General features: G+C 39.5%; 1 protein-coding gene across 1 annotated transcript in view; it reads right to left on the reverse strand.

Moving 5' to 3' along the window:
• Positions 1 to 23,510, reverse strand: part of PTEN (phosphatase and tensin homolog) — a 52,910-nt gene extending 29,400 nt beyond the window's left edge. The window contains exons 1-2 of the mRNA XM_028729680.2: positions 22,517 to 23,510; positions 2,114 to 2,198 (exon numbers count right to left, since the gene is read on the reverse strand). Of these exons, the coding sequence (XP_028585513.1) occupies positions 2,114 to 2,198; positions 22,517 to 22,595 (164 nt within the window). The 5' untranslated portion in view covers positions 22,596 to 23,510. The remainder of the gene's footprint in view (positions 1 to 2,113; positions 2,199 to 22,516) is intronic.
• Between the last annotated feature and the right edge of the window lie 324 nt (positions 23,511 to 23,834).

Here is a 23,834-nt window from a genome sequence, read left to right on the forward strand (position 1 = left end):
CCCAGGGGCCAGATCCAGCCCAATCGCCTTCTAAATCCAGCCTGCAGATGGCCCGGGAATCAGCATGTTTCTACATGAGAAGAATGTGCCCTTTTATTTAAAATGCATCTCTGGGTTATTTGTAGGGCCTGCCTAGTGTTTCTACATAAGTAGAATGTGTGCTTTTATTTAAAATGCATCTCTGGGTTATTTGTGGGGCATAGGAATTCGTTCATTTCCCCCCCAAAAAATATAGTTCGGTCCCCACAAGGTCTGAGAGACAGTGGACCGGCCCCCTGCTGAAAAAGTTTCCTTACCCCTGGTCCAAACCTTAAGCAGAAAGCATTACAGTTATTGGCACTATGCCACTTTTGATATGGCTCTTTCACTTACAGGGTAATAAAGGCCACTGAAACCAACATCCCTGATAGAATTCACCAACTTATTTAGATAGATACAAGTATATCTTGAAAAAACACCACCTACCTTTATGAATCAATACCTCTCAAACTCTTTTTTAAAAAACCCTGATACCTGCATATCACTTAAGTATCTGCTATTTCCTTGACCATTTCATGTTTAAAATATGTCAAGAAACTCACTCTATGGTTTCAATAGCAGCCAAATTTTCTCCCTCCCCCGCTCAACTGCATTGTTCACCAAGTAGTCTGATGAAGACTTCTGGAGAACTTGAAAGCCTGCAAAATATTTTAATATGAGCTGTTTTTTGGTTGATCTACTAAAGGTGTTAATATTTTGTGTTTTGTGCTAATATTTGCAATTTTCTTACCTTTACTTTTTGTGTAAAAAAAAAAAATTTAGAATGGTTTTTAAATAGAATTAACTCAAATGTGGTAATTCCTTTCTAAATATACAGAAGTGCTCCATTGTAAAGCTATTAGATAACCAGCATATCAAACCACAACTAACTAATAAAAATCTAGGGAACTGCATAGTAGCCACCAATATGAGGACATGCAAGCTCAGTAAGCTATCGTGATGCTCTGCTCCGTACATTTTTATCACACAATCAACACCTAACCTTTATTGGCTAGGAACATTTTGTGTATATGATATGTGAAGGAGGTATGTGCTAGAGATTGTGGTAGGTAATGAGAAATTGGACGAAGGTGGAAACACCTGAACTACTTCGTGAAAGGTTGTAATTTTATATACAGATGCAACTGCAACATCCAAAGAGCTCCAAGTGCTTATACATATGCCAGTGCATTGCATTTTCCTACCCCCCCCCCCCTATTTTTAACAGGTGAAAATGAAATGCCTATGTTGGGAGATAGAGCATGGACATTCATATTTCAGAAATCATCAAGTTCTCCTTTAACTCAATTGATCTCGTAGAAGCATCTACTTAGCTTAAAGATTAGTAATAGGACTTACATGCTTATATCCATATTTAATATTAGTCTAACATGTAATATGATTCTCCCCCCCCCCCCAGAAAAGTGGGTTTTCTTTTAAAATAATGTTTTTATTAAATCAGTGATCTTATTTACCCTCGTTTTAGATGAGTTTCACCTTTCAGCACTAAAATACGATACTTCTCTATCACCAGAACATTGTGTAGCTGCCTTCCTGCAGCTTTTAGATTATAATGCTAAAATAAATTGTTATAGTCACCCTAGAAATTAGCGAGGCAAACGTTCATTGAAGAGCTGGAGAATTAACAGCCAAACTTGTCAACTAATTTCTGCCTTACACAATATGGCTATTAAGTGCATAGATGAATTCAGAGGTACTAGATTTGCTGAACTGACACCAAACTGCAGAATTATACAAAAAATAAAAATAGTAACGATGAATGCACTAGCTAGATTAAACATAATGCTGATATATTGTCATGTAAAAAAGTAATACTTCAGTTAATTACCTTAAAACTTCAAATCTTAATATTTGCTTTTGTTTCAGATTTGGCAGAGAAAAACACACTGCATTGTAAAAGATACCAAAACATTATTTTAGTTCTCATTTGAATAAAATATGTGATCATCTCAGAAATGGGGAACCCTGTGGAAGGGTACATACAGACAGGGATGTAACATTTTGTCCCCAAGAAATCTCATATTTATACATTTACTCCCAGATGACATTAAGATGCACAGACACAAATTCTTACCTCACAACGTCATCAATATTGTTTCTGTATACTCCTTCAAGTCTTTCTGCAGGAAAACCCATTGCAATTATATTTGGATAAATATCTGAATAGTCAAGTTAAGAGAAATATTTACAGAATAACATTGTGAAATAGTACATAAAGTGTTAAATATTTCAAGTAAGTAACTATTGAGACTGGACTTAAGCAACCATTTCAGACACTTTCTATAGAGAAAAAGTTCTAGTATTCCACCATCAGGGAAACAACTGTTTGGCAGGCTAAGAAGAACAGGACTGGGAGTACAGAGGGGCACAGGCGGTGGTTTGCCAACCCATAGGGAAGGTCTTTGAGGGCCTTGGATTGCTCACATGCAATCTTAACAATTACTTGGAAGCAGAATGTTCTTGTTTTCAATAGAGAGAAATTAATATTTACCATTTTGAAAGATCAAGCAGTGTAACAACAGTATTATATGTCATAGAACTCACAATTTTATTCAGTCTACACTTCAGCTTGAGGGTCAAGAAACTGTTTCATACCCGTGCAGCCCCTATCATCAAAACAGCCACCATGGATCTAGTGATTTATGCATAGCTGACCACTAAGTTTGACTTAGTTGCTCTCTAGTGTTTCCTAGCTGCCAAGACACAGCCTTGCAAGGATCAGATTACTGAAGAGGTACAGAATCTCCACATCCAGGGCACTTCCTTCCCTTCACCAGAACCTCCAAAGTTGCAAGCTTGCTCCAGTCAGACCATCTGTGGAGTACAAACAGAAGCAGTCTGTCCATTTGGACTACTTTGGCAAGCTCTGAGTATTCAGAGACTGGGTGGCTGCATATGCTGCCAAGAGATATAGAACATCTCCTGTTCCTGTACCACAGCATCATATGGCTCCAAGCCTCTCACACACAACACAGGGGAGCAGAATGCAAGTCCTGGGGGCTTGAAAGCTGTCCTTCAGCTCTTTTATATGCATGAAGGTACATATAAATCTGCATATAAACACAGGGAAAAGAAAATGTTCTGATTTGTTAAGATCTAGTCTCTACTCCAAAAGCCATCATCCTGTCTCTCACCAGAATAATGCACTCAAATCCAGCTCACGCTATTTTATGTACTCCAAGTTTTACAATTTGTTAAACTCTCATTGTTATAAATATTTGTTCATAACTACAAAACTAGACTGACACTTGCCTTTCCATCATCTGCAGCAAAATGCACCTGCTCAACAGATACCAGCTGTTAGCTCCAGAACCTTCTGTATAGTATATCCATTGAGCCATGATGCTCACTGGATTACCTTGGGCCAGTTATGGTCTCACCTACCTCACAGCCTAACCCACAGCATAGGGCTGTTCCAAAGATAAAATGGAAAGGGAGAGACCTGTGTAGGACACCTTGAGCTCGTTGGTGTAAAGGCAGGATATAAATGTAACAAAACAAAACAAACTTTTCCATGCATGCCACTCATTTAAACTGATGACAGCAACTCATTTCACCCAATCAGAGAATTGTGATTATTATACATGGTAGGAAACAAAGCCAGGATTGTGAACCATATTTTGAAGTTGGCTTGTTTCCCAAAATCATAGTCAAGTCTAACCAAACAATTGCAAAAACCTTCACTTGCACCTGCAAGTAAACAAAACAGGTAATTACAAACCAAAATAGCACTTATCCAAGTGGTAAGCATCCATGTTGTTTGGTTGATCATGCTAATTTTTTAAAAATTTGCAACAATAATTCATATAGACACACAAACTGTGTTATGTAAATAAACAAATACACAAACACCTTGTCCTCAGAAGTAATTTTTTAAAAAAAAAATCTTCTACACAGAAATTCATATCGTATGCTTGATAGAAATGAGATTCGTTTCAAGGTAAATGCAGAATTATCTGATTTTATCTTTAAAAAAAAAAAACCTGTACACTATCTTGTATACTAGTAACTTTTGTGTTGGAGTAATTTGCAAGACATCCAGTAAGAGAGTAAGTTCTTCTATTCTACACTTTTCACCAGATTATACATATGATTTTAAATCAGTCTTTCGCTGATTTCTGCACTTCATTGGGAACTTACGTAAAAGAAAGTGAAATCTTAATTCCACTGAAGCAATTTACATGATCCAAGTACAGGTATAGTTCAAAAATAATGGTAAGCTACGTTCTGACATTAACATGCCTGGGCCTTAGCCTTGCTGACAGGGGAGATCCCTCTCTGCCCTCCTGATGTAAGGTAGCCATGACGTTCCATTTAATCCAAACCAGCAATGGTTTGCCCTTGCCCTACTAACTAGGAAAGAGAATCTAATTTTTAAGTTGGGGTTTTTTTTTACACATTGAGAATTTTATTTAAGTATAGTATATAAAAGGTAAAAGGTAAAGGTACCCCTGCCCATACGGGCCAGTCTTGCCAGACTCTAGGGTTGTGCGCTCATCTCACTCTATAGGCCGGGAGCCAGCACTGTCCGCAGACACTTCCGGGTCACGTGGCCAGCGTGACAAGCTGCATCTGGCGAGCCAGCGCAGCACACGGAGTATAGTATATACATATATATTAAAAAAAATAAAGCGAGGGTGGAGAAAGCCCATGAGGCCAAGAGTCCAGTCAGGCGCATTTGCATAATTTCAACCATCACGGGCTATACACAGCCTACATTCCTCTTAAGTAAAACTACAGATAATTTTCTATAGGTTCTCAAACTGGATCTTTTTATAACCATCTCATCCAGGAATTGAAATAGCATAAAATTCAGCAAACAAATAAAAGCCTCACGTTAACATTAGATTGTCAGTAAGTACTGTAATAAAGAAGCAAAGTATCATATATTTAGCCTGATATACTGTACTCTATCAAATTACCTTTGCATAAGCACTTAAGCCTACTAAAAGGAAAGGAACCATTTTTCTTGCCTGAAATACGTTTCTCAGATGGCATGGTGGGCTATGCTACCCATTTTTGCCCAAAGACACAAAACACAGACCTTTCTCTGTTCCTTGCTCCTCCATCTCTTGACCAGTCTCTTTCATTACTCATATACTCATATACAATCACCAAAGCAATGCAGCACAGGAGAAAACCTAAGAACATAAGAAGAGTCTCCTGAATCAGGCCAATGGCCCATCTAATCCAGCATCCTGTTCTTACAGTAGCCAATCAGTTGCCTGGGGGAAACCAGAACCTGTGCTGGACCTGAACTCAAGAGTATTCTCCCCTTTTGTAGTTTCCAGCAACTAGTATTCAGAAGCATATTGCCTCCAACTGTGAAAGCAGAACAATCCTCCCTACATTCATTCATTCATTCATTCAATTTATATAACACGCTTCATTATCATAGAATCATAGAGTTGGAATAGACCACAAGGGCCATCGAGTCCAACCCCCTGCCAAGCAGGAAACACCATCAGAGCACTCCTGACATATGGTTGTCAAGCCTCTGCTTAAAGACCTCCAAAGAAGGAGACTTCACCACACTCCTTGGCAGCAAATTCCACTGTTGAACAGCTCTTACATTATAAGATCTCAGGGCAGTTCACAAAATTAAGCATTTATACAGCCTGCCAGTCATCCCCAAAATTCAAGGACCTACCATGTGTTCAATGCCTCTGAGAAACCCCTTTCAAGTGAGAGCAAAGGTTCCTTCTCTAGAGGTGCTAATATATGGTATGGTGAGATGCACTAAAGCTAAAAACCTCTCAGTGGGAACCATGCGACAGTTGCCTATTAAATAACCTGCTGGAGGACTTCCTCCCCAAAGCTGCCTTTGCTGAAGAACATTTATCAATTCTGTAATGCCTAATGAATGCTGTTGGTGTAGCCTGCATAGCCACTCTGCATACCTTGCAAAAAGGTGCATTTGCTGAAAAAAGCTGCTGAAGTTGTCATGGTTGAATATGCTGAGATGTTCTGGCACAAATAACTTCAGTGATTCATAAGCTAATGTGATGCACGCTTTAATCCACCTAACTAAGGTGTAGCTTCTTACTTTCTATCCTAAGGTGTTAGGGTGGAAAGAGTTTGTTTGCCTCAGTAGTTTGTTCTATTAACGTATGCTCTAATAGCTCTCCACACATCTAAAGAATGCCAAGCCTACTCACGGAGAAGTGGGATAAAACTTTGGTAATGTCAATTCTTCTTGTTGCTGCAAAATTGAATTTATTTTAGGCATGTCCTTAGAACTACCCTGCCTGAATGTTTTGCTACTGGGAGCTGATACATTTTAAACTCTAGAAGCAGGAGAGACAGGGAACAGCTAAAGAACTTTCTCTTCAGAGAAGCTGAGTGAAACGAAACAAACAAGAAATCAGATTGTCTGAAAGGTTAGGAACAATAAATTAATATTGAAAAGTCTTGCACACATCAAGAGACTGCCAAACATTCTCAGAAGGTTAGGATGCGACCATGTGGAGATTCAACAAACTTTGTGTAGGGTATTATTTGCAAAAACTGCAGATACTAGCACCAATCACCAATCTGCAGAGTAAGTCATAATGTTAGATGGAACAGGTAATTTAGAGTAACCTTTCCCAACCCTATGTCCCCATATGTTGTTGAGACTACAATTCCCATCATCCCTGACCACTGGGCCATGCTGGATGAAGCTGATGGGAGTCATAGTCCAACAACATCTGGGGGACTCAATGTTGGGAAAGGCTATGTCAGAGAATATGAAAGCAAGGAAAATATAGCCTTTTATTCACCTTGCTCTGGTGGATACTCCCCCTGCCACTTTGGCTGAAAAAAAGTTAAAGAAAGCCTCTGACTGCCTAAACTGTTTGGTTCCCAAAGCAAACCTCAAAGCTCTTCACACATCCAGACAATACCATGCCCTTTCCAAGGCTGGAAAGCAACAGGTTGTAAGGACAAGCTCCTACTGCTGCTGAAAATGGAAGCATGTTTATGAGATGAATGACAAATTTGTGCAAAGAACAACCACCATGACAGACTGAAGTGATGACAACTAGGGGTTAAAAAAACCCAATCTGAGAAACAACCAAGAGACACAGATTTTAACAACTCAAAAGGCAGCTTCTGCAATGCTGACAAGGTAGTATGAAGATGCTGCAGTGATCCCAGCATTCTTTAAACACAGTTGACCCTCTTTACACTGTCTAGGAAGATTGATCATGCAGAATGATAAATGCAGAGCATGGAAGGATACCTGGATGACAGAACTGTACCTACCACTTTAGGTGGATGGCCTTTAGGAGCCTTCTATTCAACTTCCAGGCAGAGACATTCAGCCAAGGCAGACTGGAATGCAGAAGCATACCTTGAGACATGTTCTTCTCAATAGTGGCATTAGTGGAAAAGTGAAAAGGAGACCTGATGGCTATGGTGAGTGCAGAGCAGTGGTCTAGAATGGTGCCTGCCTAGAGAGTGTTAAGTTTTCTTAACTATACAGGTAACCCACAACTTACGTGCATTTAACTTGCATGCATTCAGCTTTACACAGTAGGCAATTCTTTATTTTTAGAAAATTGAAAAGGAGGCAGAAAGAGGGCAGGTGTCCAGGAAAATATTACTTTGGCAATCCCACCCACCACTGAACCCAAAATGTGTTTTGACTATATGAGATTTTGGCTTTATGCACTATCCCTGGAATGTAACCCCTGTGTAAGTTGAGTCACCTGTACAGGATTCACTCCTTTGCAATCAGCACTAAGCTCTCCCTGATAAAGAGGCATGGAACCTGACAGATATTTGACTACTTGCTGAAGAACCCATTAAGCACTGCACTGCAGGGTCACCTGAAAACTTCAGAATTCTACTGAAAGTATAAGCCACCTGCACTGTTAGGCAACTAAAAGTGAAAGTGGACAGATGACGTCTTGAGTCAGATAAGCAATCAGCACTGGAAGAAATTCTGAAAGTTGAGCACTTGAATGAAAGTAATGTTCTAGCGCAATTGTCTTCAGAAGCCTATCAAAGTTCCTTGTGGAGCTTCTGGCATTGGCAGAAAAGACAACACACTTCATGGAATCCACGAACGGTGAGGAGTTCCCTTCCTTGACAGCCTCTATTATTATCTTGAGGCTTCACATGTGTTTACATACTTAAACAAAGAAAATGGAATAAATACTCCAAAACATTTCTGGCTCAGTACCTGAACTACAACCAGAATACTGGAATAGATATATCTGCTCAGCATCCTGCAATCAGAGGAGGAAGAGAACCACTAATGGGCAAAAGAAAATTTAGGTAACAAAGCCCCACTTTAAAGTCAGTGAAAGAAAGTAGTATCTTCTCAAACCTCCAGGAAATGGCAGAATATTGTCATGCAATAAGAACTTGCACAGTGCTAGTAATCTTAATCTTAAACTGCTATTTAAATGGACACAAAGGAGCAGTATAAGACCCAGAAGCCTTATTTTTGGTTTAATTATACAATATAGAAAGACTCATCTATTTGTCTTTGATTCTAAAGTACTGACATCTTCAAAAACTATCCAGAAGTCTATCTGTCAAAGAAACAATTAAAGCCAATTTAACTTACATTTAAAGTATACTTACTTTATTACTGTACTGTCCATATATACATAGTATCTCAGCTTGCATCTACCATCCTGTGTAAACCCTCAGCCAAGTCACTCAAATTCTACCAAGAACTAAGTACTACTGAAGGTGTCATTTGTTTTAACTGTTTTAATGTTGAATTTTAAACGGTTGTAACCCACCCTTCGGACCTGATGGTGAAAGTCAGATAATAAAAGCTGAAGAAAAATGATGTTGTCAGAAAACACCAGTAAGGTAAAACCTGGAGGGGGGACTTCTGGCAAGCAATACAAAACACAGATCAGACAAAGACCAACCACACACACACACACACACACACACACACACAACCGACAAAATGTATTTAAAACACTAACCACAAGTCTGAGGAGTAGGCAACTGAGGAGTACACACACACCTCTGCTCCTGCTCAAGACAGGAAACAGACTGGTCAAGAGGAGGAAGGGAGCTATTAATGGACAAAGGTATGTGTTTCCTGACTTTCAGCACAAGAGGGCAGCATAACCCACTATGCCTTGTGTTCACCACCTCTGCACAATGAGATATTCAGCAGTGAAATCTATTACCGTAAATTACACTCCTAGAGATTATTCCAATTTCTACTTATCAAGCTTTCCAAAAAATTGTGGGGGAAAAGATTAACAGTAGCATTGTAGCTTCCAATGAGTATATGCATGAAAGAGCAGCACAAACACTTCTGAAGACTAGAACTCAAAAGTATTATATCTATAGGTACACCTAAAGTGCAGTTATGACCACAAGAGACAACTGCTAATACCTGTGGGTATGAGGAGAAAGACCAGTGAAACAATTTTACTAAATTGCATTAACAAAGAAGCACAGATAAGCAAAGGCTACAGTCAAAAAAAAACTTTAACTAGCCATCCAGTCTGCAACTTGCAAGGGATAACGAGTCACTGTCCCCAGTCTTAGGTTGCATCATACTTACTCACCCTACCCAACCACTATTGCTGCTATTCCTGAAAAGCTATTTTAGGAGTCAGGTGTCAAAGTTAATTGCTGCACTTCTCTACCTTTATCATATTTAAGGGCCAACTAATATAAAAGCCTGCAATAGAGAACATAGGCATGCAAACATACTAACAACCACAGTTCTATACTGTTTCACCTAGTTAGGAAAAACTGCAGCACAGTGCTCTATTACCTGTCAGTTCTACCTCAACATTCTATCCCCCATCTCTTTCAGCCACAAGTGTTAAAGACTTACGAATCCAGATATCCTAACCATGTAGATTTGATACTGAAGTCCAGTTATCAATTAACCTGACTTTTAAGCTCATTGTGAAGTGTCTCGGCAAGAAGAAGATAGCATGTTTATAGTAGGGGTACAATAGTAGAGGCAGGATGGGGAAGGGTGAAGGAGCAGCAGCACAAAGTATACAGGGTTAGTTAGGGCGGGCAAACATTCCCTGTGTAATTATTTGCAAAGCTGCTTAAGATGTTTACATAGACTAAGGAGCAAACCAGACATCATGGCAGCAAACCAGTGTCCGAGAAATCTAGTCACTGCTGATTTCCGGGGGGGGGGGGGGGGGTTAATAGAAATGCAACAAGGGCAGGAAGGAGGTTTTTTCAGTTTTTTCAGTCATAAGAGCTGCCCAGCTGTTCTTCCCCAGGTGGGGCTGTGTATAAAATGGAAGGACCAAAAAAAAAGAGAAGCTAAAATGTAGATGGTTTCCAAGAATCACTCCAACCTATTGTACTTTTCTACCAAAGACTTACCTTTGCAATAAGAAGTCTAAACCAGTGGTTCTCAACCTCCCTCGCTCGCCCTAAGAACACTAGAAAACAGCTGATCAGTATGAATATTTAATGGTGGACATACCAGACCACCTGAATGAAGATCACAGACCATTGGTGGTCCATAGTTTGGAAACCCCAAGCCTAGACTCTAAACATCAGCAACTGCCAAATATTATATATCATTTATGCATGCCCTACTCAATGTGGTGGACTGCAGACTGGTGTCGATTTGCAAGCCATCAGCTACTGTTCCCTGATGACTCTACCACAGCCCAGTTTGGGTGGGACACTTCAGGGACTGGTCCCTGGCTTATTTGAATGGGGAGGGTTTACAGGTCCACCACATCAGATAGCTTGAGAAGCACTGATTTATATAGCCTATAGATGTGGACTGATCTCCAATTTACAAATAAACTACTATCAATTTTAGGAGGTTTAATGTAATAAATAATTAATTTATCAGCACTCCTGGAAGAGTAAGAAAAAATAGTTGTCACTGCATAACCTCAGTGTGTCTTAACATTTTTTTTTATGCTGTACAGCTATAATGCAAAGAGGTTAAAAGCTTGTTTTAGAAATGGAAGCAAGCTACAGTTGAAGACTTATGGCTTATTAGCTATTGGCAGTGAATTTGGTTTTGCTATTCTACCTGATGTCCTCTTTGCTAACATTTTAGTACAAAGTGATGGAATGGGAGAGCAATGAACAGAGCAGGAGGGGAACATGACATCAGAAAACATAAACTCATCTTTCAGGAACAACAAGTTCTGACTGACCAGCTTAAATATGCAAGTATTAATCTCCAGGAAGAAATCATATGTGCACACCCTTAGTCACATGCCCTATTTCTTTCTCCAGCACTTATCAACCCTGCAAAAACCTATTTGTAAAAGGCCTCAGCATTGCATACTTTTAAATACCTGGCATTTTAGGAGAGATCTTACTCCACCTCTCTGCAGTTGACAGCAAGATATAGTTACGTTCTGGCTGGAGGTGTCCCAAGTAAAACATACAAAACCAATACTCTTATGTTGAAGCTACACAGTACAGCATAGGGCCTGCAGAAAACACAAACTTGTGTCCTATCCACACCTATTTCAAAATAGTTCCCATTGAATTCAATGATATTTTCTTCCTAGAATTCTTCAGAAAAAGACACCAAAGGATTTATTATCAGTGTGCACTTAACCTCTGAGAATGCTGATCTAGGAGCAGGCCAAGGAACAGCTTTTCCCCCTCAAAGGTATCTTGTTGAAGGAGACCAGCCATCTCTGTACAGCCATTAATTTAAAAACCTGCCTCCTTAGTATCTCATGGTTTGATAAAATCAAAAGCCTAGTTTCCCCCATATTGTTTCTTCTCCAGTAGAATGCAAATTACTAAAGAACTCATCTAGCATCAGCAAATTTCTAGAAAGCATTGCTCAAATGCCTAGGAATGATTCAAAAGAACCAAGTACCAAGGAATGGTTCAAAAGAACCAAGTACCAAGGAATGGTTCAAAAGAACCAAGTACCAAGTCATATGAATTAAGCAAAAGGTATGTAATGCAATGTGACTTAATTATGTAAGGAAAGCTATTTATAAAAAATAATAAATCATAGGGCATTTCACCAAGGGAGAGGAAAGGTCACAGATCATGAGTTTTAATTTGTTTTAGTCTGTTCTATTGTGCTTTTAACTTTTTGTATGTTTTAAATTATGGTAATAATTTTTTAGTAATGTCATTGTTTTATCTTTTTTGTAAACTGCTTTGAAGTTTTTTTCAATAATCAAGCAGTATAGATGATAGATAGATAGATAGATAGATAGATATATGAAATAAATAAATAACTCTTCACCATACTCTTTTTGTCATCTGCTAAAAACACTCTTGTCTGGACAAGCCTACTGAGATACTTAGACAGTTGAGGTAATTTTTTATTTGTTTTAGTAATTTAAATTTTCTATGTATGATTATGAATTTTTCTCAATTTTATTGTTTTATTTTTTCACCCTGCTTTGAGGGGGTTTTTTTTACCATCAAGTGGTATATAAACAACCAAAGAGGAAATCAAAGAAATATTGGAGAATGTAAGCATATTCAAGTCAGCAGGTCCTGATGACATTCACTCAAGGATCCCATGGGAGTTACGCTGGTCTCTCAGAACCACTAGTAATTATGTGTGTGAACTCATGGAAAATGGCATGGTCCCAAAAGGCTACAGAGCAAAAGTAAAGTGCATCTTTTTTATTTTAAAAGGAAAGCAGAAAATTTATTCTGGCTTCTGCATTTTAAAATTGGAGCACATACTGAAGCACAGAGAAGAATATGAGTGGCTAGCATTCAATGGTTATAAATTGTACTGAGCCAAATGAAGTTGCTTTTTTAAGAATCCAGACTGGATTAGGTACAGAATAACCCACTGATATATTTTAGCTATGCCGAGGCTTCTGATCTCCGTCTTCATGACAACCACACCAGAAAAGTTATTTGGGAGGGTAGCAAACAAACAACAAACTATCGCAAGAGGGATATAATTTGTTGAAAAACTGCACAAAGAAATAAAATAGATCAGTATCAAATTGTAAAGAGATTTCCAGCCGTGCTGGTAGTTCTCTCTTCAATTTCTTAATCAACACAGCTGAAGATGACCATACACCATGTTGGATCCAAAATAAAGGGATTGCAAACACTAAAATGTTAGATGTATCTATGAAAAGTAAGGTGCACAGAAATATGATAAAAACAAAAAAAGTTGTATATTTAAAACAAAGAACTATACAGAACTATACATACAATACTGTGGGCAGGGGAGATGAGGGAGAAAAAATTTAACTGGGTGAACAACTGCACTTCTAAAAACTTCAGCTTATAGGGAATAAACTGAATGAGTCAATGTGATGCAGTGGAACAAAATAGCAATGCCATTATAGACCACATTAAGAGCAATACTGTCTTTAAAATACAAATGAATAACCATAGCATTCTATTCAGCACTGATGAAGATCTCATTTGTGTTCAATTCTGGGCAACAGAAGTCAACAACAATGTAGATAAACTGCAAAAGATTGATAATATAAGAGCAGCTTTGCTGGATGAGAACAAAGATCAATCTAGTTTAGCATCCTGCTTCTAACACTGCCTAGTCAGATACATCCAGAAAGCATACTACCAGGGTCATGCAGGTAACAGCCATCTCCTACTGTTCATCATCCCCCAGCAACTAGTCTTTATTAGTTTACTCTGATGGCAATATTTTCCAAGTAAAGAGATAAAGGCAAGTAGGAGAGCATGGGCCCTCCTACATTATATTCAAATTTAGAATGACAGCACTAGTTAGGAACCACCACTTTCTAACTGAACTAATACATCTTATGGCAGACTTACTTGGCAGTAAACCTCACTGAGTCCACTGATATTTATACCCAAGTGTGCATGTATAGATTTCAATTAAGTTCTTAAAAACCTTAAAGATCAAATTCCAGAACATTAGTGCATGCATGTAAACACCAACTTCTGGGAGGAAAAAGGTCTGGGCATTACTTGTTTTGAAAATCACTCAGTTGGAAAGTTCTATGCATACATCATGTGAATAAGACATAATAAAACACCCTTTTAGGTGTTTTTATTCTACTGTCCCTCTATCAATGTAAGGATTTTAAATTTGCTAGAGACTAAGGACTCATTTTCATTTAGTTGGGGAACACACAAATGGCCTGTTAAAACAAACAGCAAAGTAGTAATGGATTCTTACTGCAAAAATGGCATTTCTCTGAATTTTCAATCAAGTCTTCTTAAAGCTACTGAACTGTATCATTAGAATATTTACCAAAGCAGCAGTATGATGTTATTAACCACTGATAACTCATATAAATGTGCATAACACACACACACGCAAAAAAAAAATCCCTGCCAGGAAAAATACACTTTTTAAGCCAAACCAGAACTATTTTATAACTCATTTTTCCTTTTGCATATTTTTTTTCAGTCATCACTACTTTCCCTGAAAATATGCACTACCACAAGGAAACTTTTCTGCATTAAAATATTACTGTATTCTATCATTATTGTTCTTGAGATAGGTACAGGCGCATTTTTTTAAATCCAAAAAAATTCAATCCACTGAGGATGTCAAATATATGGTCTTAAACTATAATATTGCTCTTTTCCCAATGAACATCTGGCGCAACTTTCAGAACATTTATGACCCGACTTAATTTATTTCATAGCAGAAAAAACATTTCCTGCATAGTCTGCATCTACCCATCAAAAAAGCCTGTCCAGGGAGCAGGCCCCCCATAATGCTTTTTCTATGGCAGAAAAATAAAATTCCCATTTTACGTGAAACTTGTTATATTGGGTAATATGAACTTTACCAAATTCATAAAAATCCAGGAGGATTAGAAGCATAAAAAATGAGTAACAGCTTTCACATACCAATATATGGCATGGGATGACTGTATTCATTGCACCAAAGGAACCAATTTATTTATTTTACTTACTTATTCATTCCATAAAAAATTATACACCGTATGATTGTAAAAAATCTCAAAGCGCTTTACAGAAAACAAAACTGTAAAATCAAGAAAAAAATTACAACCCTACATTAAAACCTACAAAAGTTAAAGTAATAAAACAGATTAAAATTATCTCAACTTTCTAAGCATTTTAGTAGCCTTGTCTAAACAGGAATACTATTAGCAGGTGCCAAAGATTATGGTGAAGGTGCCTGCTTTATCTCAATAGGCAGGGAGTTCCAAAGTGCAGCTGCTGACAAACTAAACAATTTTGTTCAAATAGCACTGAAACTACCTTTTTAAAGTATTTAACCCCACTTCTTTTTAGGTATTAGTAACAATAGACAACAAAAAATGTGAGCAAAGGACCCATACACTTCAGGAATACCAAGGGACACAATGCTTCTGTAAGCTATGTTAGCTTACAGTTAGAAGACTACATGACATTCTTCTGCAAGAACCATGTTAGTGGGGGCCAAGTCACATAATATTAAGAGAAACTGTGCTTAATTTGCACTGACCAGTGTTGCTAAGCACAAAGCCCATAGGAAAGGCATTCAGCTGTTTTCAGGAACTAGTGGGAAATGCAGATAAATATCAGATTTACAATAGAATTATTTCTGGTTTCTTTGCTGCCAAGAGTAAATGCACATTGTACATGGTGTCGAACTTTATGAAAACGACGCATCCTTTCTGAGAGGAAGTGTACAGATTAGAAACATTATTTAGCCTTGTTTGCCCAACCACTGGAGAAATGGGAAGGTTCTGCTATTCAGAACTCTTCTTCCCCACCCCATTTTCTTTGGCACCTTTACCAGTGTACCCCTTCTGGATGAAACTTCGTCTACAGAACCAATATTGTTCATGTACATCACATACTTGCTCGATACACTCTCTCTCTCTCTCTCTCTCTCTCTCTCTCACACACACACACACACACAGAGAGAGAGAGAGAGAGAGAGAGAGAGAGAGAGAGAGATACTGTATTTTAAGTTAGATATATCTTACAAATGGAGCAGCTAAAAATCTACAATCTGAAGCATTTTGTTTTAAGACATATATGTATGCGTATATCTCTGTGCGCACAAAGAAACACAGAATGAATCCAGTTCTCAAAGTGAATATCCTTACATAGCAAAAACAGGATCATACACACTCCAGAGAGAAGCATCAACAGGCTTGGGGGGAAACCAAGTTGTGTAGAAGTAAAAGCAAATTAGGAAATCCCTAAGGTGGGGGGTACTCAAAAATCAGGACAAGGACTGAGCATGCTCAGCAGCTATAGAGTGCAGACTGACTGTTGCAGGGGGGAAATACAAATCCTAGCGGTAGGCTAGAAAGAACATGGTGGTTGGCTGACACCCTGAATGGGAGGCACTCCATGCTGCAATCTTGTGTCTTCTATTTTAAGTGCCTGTCATAAGAAAAAACAAAAAAAATTCCTTCCAGTAGCACCTTAAAGACCAACTAAGTTAGTTCTTGGTATGAGCTTTCGTGTGCATGCACACGAAAGCTCATACCAAGAACTAACTTAGTTGGTCTTTAAGGTGCTACTGGAAGGAATTTTTTTTGTTTTGACTATGGCAGACCAACACAGCTACCTATCTGTAACTGTCATAAGAAAGTGCAAGTGCATACATGGAAATAAGCATCAAAAGTGGAAAGGTCTTCCAAACACTGCTTCCATTCAAACCCTGCCTTTCATTCTGGAACAGATTGTCTGTCAGAAAAGACATACTACAATCACAAAAGTCATTGTGGTATAGTTAGTGGCAAGGATATCTGACTTACAGGAGAGAAGACATAGCTTCAGATCTCTCACTCAAAAAAGTCACTAGGTGACCTTGGGCAAGTCTTTCTCTCAGCCTAATCTATCTCAGATTATATACTACTCTATACTGCTAAAGTATAGCCAAGTATGCACAGAAAATGCATTCAATTTAGCCAGTCCAATAAAAAGGCAGGTTATTTCTGGATCCGTTATACACAGGAATTACATTTTAGGCTGGTCCAACCTAAATCAACAATACCAACACTTATAGGTTGATTTACAATATTTTGAACTCTTAAGATTTTGAACTCTTTAAGCAAGATAAAACTGACATACTAAGAATAATATTTCATGATTTTCACAAATACAAAAGTTAAACAATCCTATTGAAGTTAAACAAAATCCTATTGAATCAGCAAGCCAAATATAGCCAAAAGGCAGTTCATAGCTGCACAGCAGCAGTGTTGCCATTTTGATTTTGCCTTTTGTGGTAGGATGCAACTGGCTAAACCCACACCATTCATGATGCAGAGGGAAACTAAACTCCCAAGACAAAAAGCAGGATCTGTCTCTAAAGGCTAAAAAAAACCTGAGAATCAACCACTCAACCACTCAAAATGCACCTATCAAGACTGCATGACCAACAGTCAATTCAAATGGAAAGCTTTGCTACTGGGGGGGGGGGGGGGAGTAACTACCTGTTGAACCTATGCTGAAAAAACAGAGACAAAGTGAAGGGAGTTCCATCTCTCTGGAAAACTACAGTAAGCCACTGAGCATTCCCAGAGGCAGAAAGAAGTCCAGACAGAGAAACAGTCTCCCAGAAGCCTGCATTATATTCACTAAATTTAAAAAAGTATGAAAAAGATTATTACTAGAGATGACGTGTTTGTGTTATATAATCCAACTGACAAGGTACACTCCATTGCAGACTACCATCTACTTTGTGTGGTACTTGGCTCACCTCAAAGCAGGTAAAACATTATTTGAGGCCCAAGACAGCAAATGAAAATGTTCAGTTAACACCCTGAATTTCTACGAATTTTCCATCTTTGAAACACTTGTGTTAACAAGGGACACTACTGACAGAGTAAGCCATTCTACTTTCTGCACACCATAATCTGGACATTTGCAAACTAAAATGTTTATTTTATTCCTAAACTCTTAGGAATATGGGTATAGGGAAATCCTGGGGAAGACTCAGCTTTAAAGCACTTCTATGCAATATCTAAAAACCATGATATTTATAGGTATCCATTATATGCATCATTACTATGAAATAGTGGTTTTGTGTCAGAATTAGTGAAAATAAACTGTAGATGCCAAAAATTATTTTCAGTGGGACATGGAAAGTGTACTCCTTACCCACCAGGAAGGACAGAAAGTGGTGTTTTCCATGCTACTTGACAGATGCTGAAGATGCTTATGAGTGCACAGATTGACTTGTAAATTACAGATATTAAATGTGTAATTTGTAACACAGTTCAGAATCTAAAGAGATTTAAAATATTGCTGTAAAAATGCATTGTGTCTCCTAAGTCTAAAATAAAGCCTCTGATTAATCTATCCTCAATATGGGAGGAGATACTTTAAAAAGCAGTTTGAAGTAAGTTTATAAAGACGGATGCACAAGCATCAGAATATAACACATTTTGCATTCATAAAGGCCCAAAGTTCAAAACCTAGAACTCCAATTAAAAGGTGTATTCAACAGTAAGGCTGAGAAACACCTTCCTGAGGTCATGGAGTGCCACTGCCAGTCCAAACAAGCAATATTAATCTAGGCAGAGCAATGGCCTAACTTATACACACTCACAAAGTCATAATCAGGGGGAAAACAATGCCATTTTCAGTGCAAATTAATGTATAGGTTACTCACCATTTCAAAGTTTCTACTAAAACACAGATCATATAGGTACTGCTTGTACTACAACTATTACTGACGAAAAGAGGACCAAAAGTTGAGACTTAAAACTGTGTACACAGTAACACTTGTTAATTGTTAACTTCATGTTTAACTTGTATAACTTTACAAATCTGCACATTCTATATACAACTTTCTAAAAGACAAGTTAAGTTATTCCAGCTGAAGGGGATGCCATTCCACATCACTTGAAAGAACTGAGGAAAGGAACTACACTCAAAGGAACTACAACAAGAATCAATCAGGTATTTAAATTTACCACTATGTACCAAAACTATATGATCTCACACATACACACAATAAGAGAATCTATTAACTATCTATTTTAATGACTTTCGAATTGGCAAAGTAGAATAATTACACCTTTTGCAAATAAAATGTGAATCTTAAGGAAATTAAGGTAAACTCTACTACCTCTTTCAGGATCAAATATCCACTCTTATTCACATACTATGACTTACATTGTAATCATATACAGAGTAACAGCTAATTTTAAAAAAGCATACAATCTTTCAGATTAGAAATTCTACCTATATTAGGCTGCAGTCCTAAACACATGAACATGTAAACTGCATTGAACACAGAAGATCTTACTTCCATGAAAATATCCACAATTACTCCGTTTATCGGGTATTTGAAGTGTACAGCAATTTAGATTTTGATAACAATGCCCCTCCTAAAAAGAGAGGATGAAAAGACAGATATACTACAGAAACAGAATTTAAAATATACGAAGTTATGTATGAGAAATCAAGACATCCCGTTCTGTTTTCATTAAAGTTAGGTAACTAAATTTACAAAATCCAAACTACAGCACTGCCTTAATCATATCTACTCTGAAGTAAGCTCTATTTAATTCAATGAGACTTATTCACAGGTATGTGAGTTTAGGACTGAAGTCTCCCAAGCCCACTTACCTGGGAGTAAGCCCCATTACATTAGGTACTACATTCCACTGAAAGCAATGGAAGAGGATTTACAACACGTAATTCTAAGCATGTATACTCAAAGGTAAAGTCTCCCCAAGTTTAAACAAGCTCAACCAAGTATGAACAGGATTGCAATTAGCTGCAACTAACTTCTGTTTGATCATGTACACTGTCTTTCATATTAGCGAACAGGACATATAATTACTTGTCTCATCAAGTTAAGTAGGAAGTACAATTTTATACAAATGGAAGAAGTGAAATATTTCCAGGCTACATCCGAGGAAGAAATACCCATGCCACAGCACAACTACAATCCTTAGGTACCGTAATTGATTCCAGAGGAGTAATTCTGAAATAGGTATTTTCATTTATTGCTTTTTGTATATATAAGAAATTCCTTGTACAATATTTCTATGCTTACCAATAGGTTATTTCTATATATGAGTTGATTTAATTTAAAATCTATTGGCTTAACAAATGGTTTGGATTATTTTTGTTTGTCTAACAGCACAGCCATAGGTATGTTTTCTCAGAAATAAGCCCATCTAAGTTCAATGGGACATGCAACATAACACTATACATATTTCCTTGGAAGCAATCTGTGTTCAGCGAAGCTTATTCCCAGGGATAAGTTTGCAACCTCAAGCTCTAAGAAATGTTGCTAATATTTCAGCCAAAGACAGTGGTGAGCAGACCTCAGGTTTGCAGAATCTACTTATTTTTTACCTTAACTCCAAGACCCAACAATTAGAGCCAGGTACAAAAGACATTCACTTAGAATTAAAGAAAAGGATGTTTCTGAGCAGCTACTGATCAAAAGAACCAAAAATGAGTTCAGTTACTTCCTACAAAAATCTATTCTTGGTTACCCAAAGGTTTGCTTATGTCAGCAACTTATTTGAGGAGGGGGGCACTTTGCTGTTCTTATTGTTAAACAATTTGAGACTCAGATCTTTGGATTATTGCAGTAGATCAAGAATATCTATCAGTAGATTCTGATCTAACTTCTGCCTGTGCCTGGCCTAAGAGATTCATTTTAACCTTGTGATGTGTGAAGAGATTTCAACTTATTAAATGGCTGGAGGATTCTCCAATACACTGGTGACACTTTACTGTTCCAGTATCAAATATTTAACCTTTGGATTCTCCATGCTACAACTTCACACACACTGTCCAACTGTGAGTTAAAAGAGCTGTCTTTCAATTATGTATTGGAATAAGAACTAACGAGTTTTCATTTTAAAATGTTTTTTAATGCTGTTAGCAGAAACACCAGTGGCAAGATAATTTGAATTTTCTTGCTCTATAATCAAAAATCTTACCATGTAAAAGCAGCTCTATTATTCATATATTTAAAATGATCAGTGATATAATTAAGTTATCACTTTCACGCAGTGTGAATTGCTTGCTACAATATCAGCAGCAGAAATATACTATACATATTTACCTGGCAGTAAGCCCACTGAACATAGTCATACTTCTGAGGAAACATACACAAGTACTGCAAATGTGGTAAACTAATTGAAAGATGGAATGTAATTTGGGCTAATAAAAAAAAGTTAAGTTTTGTTGCTTAAACGAGTATTTTATTATAAGAATATGTATCTTTCACCAATTAAGAATACCTAACATTCCAAAGATTAGAAAAACCACCAAAGGGTTAAGCAGATGTAACAAACTGTTTGGTAAGCAGTTCTGAACACTTGAGATTCCAATTAAAGAAATCTAGAGTAAGACCACAGAGCCTCTCAATACAAAATCTTTACAAATTTAACAGCCTCCCGCCCCATAAAACCACCTATCTTATCAGTATTCTTTCTGAAGAGATATTAGCCTAATGCTAGTATACTGTACTGAAAAAGTGTTCCCACTTTCATTGTTTCTCAAATTTACTAGGCTACAATTTAACACAGAATCACTTCCCTGTAACATGCTGTTTCTATTGGGGGAGGTGAAAGAATTCACAATGTTAAACAATGTAGGCATTTGCAGATGCAACATAAACTACTGGATGAAAGTTTTGTTAAGAACCAACTTCCTAGTTCTAACTGCTTTGGAGTCATATTATCAATGCAGTATTTTAGGACTGTTATAGAAAATTGTCTTCTCATCCCTATGTATTTAAAGTGATGCTGCCATCAACCATGGGTACATCAACCACCCCAACACTCTAACAGAAAATAGTTACTGCAGTAATAGTCTGAAGCTTATTAGGTACTTTTAAGTAGGACGTAACACCCCACATTAAATGCATGTTAAATAATGCCACGCAATAATTTTATTCCAAATGACCACTAATACTCTTTGCAATCATACTTTTAAACATATAAATATGCATTAATCTATGTGGCATTATCATTTAGGAGTCTTATTTTACTAGCTATAATAAAACACAAAAATTACAACTTATGAACAACCCTCAAGAAAAGGAACAACACTAAGTACTGTAAATTGACTCAGTGTGCATTTTCTATACTCCAAAAAGGAGCATTTTCCAGAAGACAAAAGGAATTACAAACTAACCAACCAGATCTTTGTCACTGTAACTGGTAAAGTCTTAAACAGATGAAGCTGCAATCCTAGATTGCACTACACCATGTATCGCATTATACAAAAGACACTGAAAGAAACATGCTAGATAATCGCTGCATAATTCTGATGCAACAGCTGTATGTGCACTACTGCTTTCCACTTGAATTTCATCTCTACCTTTTAGTGCCAGGCCTAGGCCTGAGCCTGCCAGATTCTAGCTGCTGCAAATCAGCGAGGGGGGAGGGGAGCCGAGGCAGGGGGGAATCACAGCAGCTTTTTGGGAAGAATTGCCTAAGGGGGAGAGAGAAAGCGATGAGGGACAGGGGGACACAGGTCTCCCTTTGACTGAGGGTGGGGGTGGGGAGTACAGGGAGGGTGGGGGGAATTTAAGACATATGGGTTCCACCTCCCCTAAGGAAGAAGAAAAAATGAAAAGCGTCCCCGGCCCAGCCAGGCCAGGCCTGCACAAAATTTGGGATACAGGTCAGGTCTAAATCGAAGCCATCCTCCTGGTATCGCCTTTTGTTCCTGCTGACGATCTCTTTGATGATGGCGGTCATGTCTGGGAGCCGGGAGCCGCTCAGGAACAGCGCGGATAGGCACGGCGGCGGCTGCAGGGCGCAGATGGCTCGGAGCCTCGGCGGAGGAGGCTGTTCCCCCACCTCTCCCCGCCGCCGGTGATGAAGAGGGCGGCCGCGGCGGCGGCTGGAAAGCGATGCTGCTGCTGCTGCTGCTGCTCCTTCTTCGGGCGCTGCGAGGACGGCGGCACCGCGGACAGGGCCCGCTGCTGCTGGTTGCGGCGGCAATTCAGGCGAAGGCCCCGCAGCAGCACAAGGGCCCTGGCCAGAAGGCGGCGGCGGCTGCTGCTGCTGCAAGGAAAGTCCTCCTGCCGCTGCTGCAGCTCCCGCCACTGGCGCGGCTCCCCTCAGCTCAGGCAGGCTATACCTTGAGCGCGGCGGCGGCGGGGGAGAAATGGGGCCCCGAGTCTCCTTAGCGCTGCTGCTGCCTGGCGAGAAAGAGGAACCGCCGCCGCCGCCGCCGCGCTCCCTTTCCCTCTCGCTCGAACGGCGGCGCTCCAGCACAAACGGTGACAGCAGCTCCGCGGCCGCGGAGGGGCTCTGGGCCCCCGGCTGGCTTCCTTCTCTCCGCGCCCCCCGCCGAGCACCGCACCCCGCGTGAACCGGGGCCGGGCGGGCGGGCAGGCGAGCAGGCTGAGGCTTTTCCACTGAAGGCGGCCGGCTTGAAAGTTTCGGTGCTCCTTTGGCTCGCACCTCCGGTGGTTGGGGGGGGGAGGGCAGCAGGCGGGGAAAGGGGGGAAGGAAAGGGAGGGGGAGGCAGCTGGGCCTGGAGGGAGGGAGGGAGGGAAGCGGAGAGGGAAAGAGCAAGCTCAGGTCCTGAGGGGCGCGCGGGGCTGGAGGCTGCCCCGTGTCATTTTCCTTTTCTCTGCTGCCGCCGACGTTATAGTTCCTTCTCCCTCAGTCCATCGGGGCGAGCGCGCTCCCTCGTCGCCTCAGCGCCAGATCTCTGTCACCGCGAGCGAGCGAGCGCCACCCCCCCTCCCTCACACCGCCGCTCCCGCGTCGTCGTCGTCGCCGCTGCTGCTGCTGCCGTCTCCGCCGCGCGCCCGGCTTCCACGAGCGTCACTGCCGTCAGTTCGTCCGACCGTTCCCCGGCCGTTGGGCTGTGGCTCCCGAGCCCCAGCGCCAACCGCCTGAGCTTCAAACTGCCATCATGGCTGCAGTTTCCGAGAGGAGGGGGGTGGAGGAGGAGGAGGAGAATGAGGGAAGGGAAGCAGGGAG

Source organism: Podarcis muralis, chromosome 6, assembly GCF_964188315.1.
Source record: "Podarcis muralis chromosome 6, rPodMur119.hap1.1, whole genome shotgun sequence".
Lineage (NCBI taxonomy): Eukaryota > Metazoa > Chordata > Lepidosauria > Squamata > Lacertidae > Podarcis > Podarcis muralis.